This window comes from Acyrthosiphon pisum, chromosome X (assembly GCF_005508785.2).
Source record: "Acyrthosiphon pisum isolate AL4f chromosome X, pea_aphid_22Mar2018_4r6ur, whole genome shotgun sequence".
Lineage (NCBI taxonomy): Eukaryota > Metazoa > Arthropoda > Insecta > Hemiptera > Aphididae > Acyrthosiphon > Acyrthosiphon pisum.
The window spans coordinates 21,288,264-21,293,738 of record NC_042493.1 but is presented as its reverse complement, the minus strand read 5'-3'; the positions used below and the strand labels follow the sequence as shown (position 1 = coordinate 21,293,738).

Sequence of the window (5,475 nt, the reverse complement as noted above, 5' to 3'; positions counted from 1 at the left end):
CCGTTATGTTGGCTCCAAGTATTAGGCACAGTGTAGATCATAGATAGTAAAATAATTCTTTTATTATCTATGGTGTAGATAAACAATGTCGCTTCCATATGTTTAACATCTATAGCTATAATAGCAGGGGTACGACACTCCGTGAATGGACCGGATCGAGCGATTGTGGCCTTGAACACGGTCTCCAGGGGGGCGTGGCATACATGAAATAGGGAATGGTAAATAAGCCGACCCCGCGTAGCGTAATATGCCGCCTATGTTCCGGGAAACGTTTACATAAACAGGTGACCTTAGGTCTGGTGCGCGGAAACGTTTCCATGTTTTTTGGAGGTTCAGACTTCAGATCATAGGGAAACAAAACCACAATCAGCTGATCGAGTGTCGCTTCTAGATTGTTCTATGGTTTGACCACCTTGGATCTCGGCGTCCACCGACTGCGATACTAACTATTCGATTGTTCGATGCAGCATTCGATTATTTCGTCATTCGATAGACCGTATAGGCAGTATTAACACTATTAGATACGTATTAGGTTTTGTGCCATAATATGGCATATTTTACATGACTGAAATCGATTGAATTGAAAGTCGGTTATCGATTGTCAGTCGTTAAAATATAGCCGATAGTGCCGATAGGTAAATAGACTTCATGACGGACGCCGGCCATGGAAAATGAATGATGGTTACAGCTTACTACGTAGCGAGGTGTTTATTTTTTTTTTGTGAATATAAATGTGTCTTGATATGTTTCAATTTACGTCGTCTTTTGCCTCTATTAATTTTGAATTCATTGTGACACACTGTCCTGTGTTGTTGGACTACCCATCATTAGCTAGGTAATTATTACTAAAATATATTATATTTTGTTCGTCCGTTGCCGTACAGTTATGTAGAGTGAAAACTATTCACTAAGTCGCAACACTCATAGATATAAATATCACGATATATCGACAATATGTCGACTTGTTTCACCCGTATTCTATTCTCAGACTTAGACTAAGGAAGGTGATGTCATTACGTCAATATTATTTTGTACGTGGTCGTTTGTTATTCATTTACTGATGAAGTCAGGTACTTTCACGCCAACCATTGTTTTATTTGACTCGGCGAGTATGAATTTATGTACATTGTATGCGCGTCGAGGTCTTAAGTGGGTCTGTGAGTATACAGACTGATCCGCGTTTCACTCATTGTGTTATAGACTCGTATGCAATCGATAACATACCTACGTCACTTGTACTGTACTTTGAAATAAAAATTCCTAAGTCATTAAAAAGCCGTTCATGTAATTTTATTTTATTTCAAATTTTTAATTAATTAAAATATAATAACTAGGTATAGAACGAATGCAGTTTTGCTCCCGAGAAATTTTTTTTTCTAAATGTGTGTTAATTTTAAATGATAGTACTTAAAAAAAAAAACAGGTTCCCAACAAATTTGAAAATATCACATTAAACTACTTGTACGGAAATGTATAGAAAAACATAAAGTATTGCAAACTAAATATTTGAATTCCCATTGTGTTGTAGTTTAATTTAAAATATTTATATGAGTGATAAACTTTATTTTTCTCTCCATAAAATCTGATTGCACTTACCCTATTTCACCTTATCTACTTACTTAATTTTATTACTATATTTTATAATTTTATGATGACTTATTATGTTTATCCATTATTATGGTGCTGTATAAATACAATTTTTAATAGTTTAAAGCCAGTTTCCTTGACTGGTTTATTTGTAAAGTAGGTACTACAATAACCAAATGGACAAATACTTTATGAAAAAAGTGTTCCGACAACTTGTCAATTTCTCAAGTAAATTCATTAATGTTCCTATTGGACGTTCTTTTAGTTTGTGTCACGGCAGTATGCCAGTTTAATGGCATTGCCACCATAACAGATGCCATAAACTTTTGTTATAATATTTTGACTATCATCAATATTACCTTAATTAATCTGAAATTTCTAATTCAATTATATGAGTTTAAAATAGGTACATTTAAGATTTTAGGATTTAAAACATTTTAATATTGCAAATGCTAAAACAAAAATAATTAAATAGGTAGTTAAAAGTTAAATTAAACATTATTATCAGGATTGTAATTATTAATTTAAATACTATTATTCTAAAATGACCTATTGAATTTGCCTTAATCATAATTAATTTTTCCAAATCTCTGATTTGCCACTGATTATAAAAAATATAACCTGTGTCTATTGTAATTTGTAAGAGTAAATAATATTTGTTAGGCTAAAAAGATATTCTTACAACATAACACTAAGCACCAAAGCTTAAAATATGTTATCGTAGTAATAAAAGTAGAGTAGATGTTATTGAAAATTTTGTATGATAATATTATTATCACCATAATTCATTTTTGAAGGGAATTAATCTTATAATATTATTAGTTATTCACATAGAGCAAAATATAGAGCTCAATTATTGACTATACCTTTTTCAGTGATATCAATAATTTATCTTTCAAATTGAATATATGTAACTGATGTTGAAATCACTACATTTTCTAATCTAGACTATTTTTATACTGTTGTACACAAAGTAAATCAAGGTATACATGTTCAATAATACATACAATAATGTAACTTGTATAATAAACTTTTAAATAAGTAAATTGAAGAATATAACAATTTTAAAAATATATAGCTATTAGCACAAATGCCTGAAAAAAGTACTTTTAAAATCATATAAAATAATATAGGTATTTGTAAATTCGTTAATTATTATTTTTATTTATAAAATATTATATAATTTATTATTTATATTTTATTAATTACATAAAACAAACATTTTTAAAATTACATAATATACATGTATAATATTATACACTTAATCAGATTTCAGCCTTATGCTGTCCTACATGAATACTATAATTAAAAATTACACATTACACATTTTAAAAAAATGAAAAACTACACATTTCATCATTCTATTATGTCCTATATTAGTTAAGAATAAATCAACACTCAATCCTCCCCTAGTAAATTGTAAATTATTCAGGCTTACAAAAAGTAATAAGTTTGTTCAGCATTTGTTTACATCTTATTGAAAAATCTTTAAGGTAACATTTTTTCTCTGTCTTAATTTATAAGAAATGTTTTTATATTATTTTATATTTATTTATTTTACTTTTTTATATGAAATGGTAACTTTTAGTTTTTTGTATCAGTTGGCCGTTTATTTAATTTATCTTAATTTTTTTAGAATTTTTCCGTAACTTTTTTAAATTTTAACTTACATTAAAATAAAAAAAAAAAATATGAAACATAATTTACTTTTATTCCCATTAAATACTACTCCTAAAATCACTGATAGAATATGAAGTCAAACAAGTCAGTGATTAATATAATACAAAAATATTATGAAATACTTATCAATATCATATTAATTGTAATTTATTCATAACCATGAACCATGCTTATCTTTTATTGGTAAAATAACGTAAATGATTTATGTTATGATAAATCATTACAAAAATTAACAATACTATATTACTTAACTATAAACCCTATGGTTAATTTAATAAGTTGGCGGGTTCATTGAAATTGTCTTAAAGTAAAAATGACTATATATAATGACTATAATGGTATCCAATATGTCACTCATCTAGTTGTTTTAATATACACAATATTTTAAAGTAAATTGCATACTGATGAAAAATTATCAACAATTCCTACTAATAAACAATTATTTTATGCTTGTGTTTTAGGAAATGAATGTAAACAAAATAACTTTTGTTTCGATGTAATTATTTATGGATCTTGAAACTGAAATGGAAAGTAAATCTAATAAGCAATCTAATTCTGGGATTGTACACGCATGTGATGCAGAAGAATATGATGATGAGAATGAATATTGTGTTATTGTTAATAAAGGAGGACAACAACTATTACCTGCTGATATAATGCTATTAGTAAAAAATATATGTGCTATAGATGATGAACCATAGGCAATTGAAGAAGATGATGACTACAATAATTCAGATGATCCAAAAATGTTACCACTAAAAACAGTTGGTGAAAAAAAAATGGAAAAATCTAGTTCAGTTTCTTTAAAAAAATTTCCCAAACCACAAAGAAAAAGAAGTAAAATGTCATCTTAAAAATAATGATAATGAAATGTACATAAATTCTGCATTTGGTAAAATATTTGAAGATATTTTTGATACATATAACGCCATAAATACAGGACAATTAAAAGCAGAAGAGAAATCTTATTTAAGTAAGCAACTAATTTTAAATAAAAATATAAATAATGACCAGGACTTAGATGAAACCAATAATATTATATGGAATGCTATTAACATAGCTAGTACATCTTGTTCCACATCCATACCTGGCCCTTCATGTTCAACCGACCTACCGGGTTCATATTGTTCTACACCTTTACCTGGCCCTTCATGTTCAACCGACCTACCGGGTTCATACTGTTCTACATCTTTACCTGTCCCTTCATGTTCAACCGACCTACCTGGTCCATCTTGTTGTAGATCCTTACTTGACACTTCATGGTTAACCGCGTCACCTGGTCTATCTTATTCTTTATCTAGCTTTTCATGTTTGACTGATTTACAGAGTCCATCTTGTTCTACATCTTTACCTTGCCCTTCATGTTTAACCGACCTACCTGGTTCTTCTTGTTTTAGATACTTACCAGGCTCATATAATTCTAAACTTTCACCAAGTAAATAAGATGTAATTTTTAACAATTTAAATATTAAAAAAGGCAATGGTATGGTAAATGTAATTAATACAAATTGCAATGATCTTTTTAGACCAATGGAAATAGTTAAAACTAATAATGATACAAACCAAGACTGTTCGAAATTTCCAGAATTAGTTAGCAATGATAATTTAGGGAGTTTTGAATGTTTTCAAGATGACCCTGATATTGTAAGCCCTGAAATTATGTATAATATTGAACTTAATGAACATTACAAAAATATGGATCTATTAGTTCAAAAAATTACAAATGCAACTTCCAATCAACAAAAGAAACCATATTCAATGAATGTAGACAACTTCTGCCGATCCCTGAAATTGAACTTGAGCCCCGAATATTTACCGACGACAAATGTTCAACATTTTCAAAAGGCATTTGTGAATGGGAGTATAAAATTGATCATGATAATTGGGAAAAAATAATGTTAAAACGTGCAGGTATATTTACCGCTCATGTTGGATTTGAAGAAACAAATAAAGATACATTGCTTACATTAGCTGATATAACTACTCGTTATATAAAACGGATAGCTGTTATAATGAAAAAGAATTTTGATCTCCAAAACAATAGTTCTTTTTCGGAAAAAATTGATCTTATTGATAATAGTCTTCAAGAAGTGAGTTATGGTTATAAGTATATTATAATATTTTAAGAAAATTATATGTTTATTACACCTTAAACGACAAACTACAAATTTTTAAAAAAACTATAATAAATAGGGCTGGGATTTGTAT

The 5,475-nt window shown here is 28.6% G+C and overlaps 1 protein-coding gene across 2 annotated transcripts in view; it reads left to right on the top strand.

Annotated features, from left to right (window-relative positions):
* The window catches only part of LOC100571902, an 8,400-nt gene continuing 2,925 nt past the window's right edge, over positions 1 to 5,475 (top strand). Inside the window, exons 1-2 of one of the 2 annotated variants that reach the window (XM_008181971.3) lie at positions 1 to 835; positions 3,729 to 5,164. In XM_008181971.3, the coding sequence (XP_008180193.1) occupies positions 4,138 to 4,710 (573 nt within the window). In that variant the 5' untranslated portion in view covers positions 1 to 835; positions 3,729 to 4,137 and the 3' untranslated portion in view covers positions 4,711 to 5,164. Of the gene's footprint in view, positions 836 to 3,728; positions 5,358 to 5,475 lie in introns of those variants that run through there. The other variant, XM_003242513.4, reaches the window with a different exon arrangement.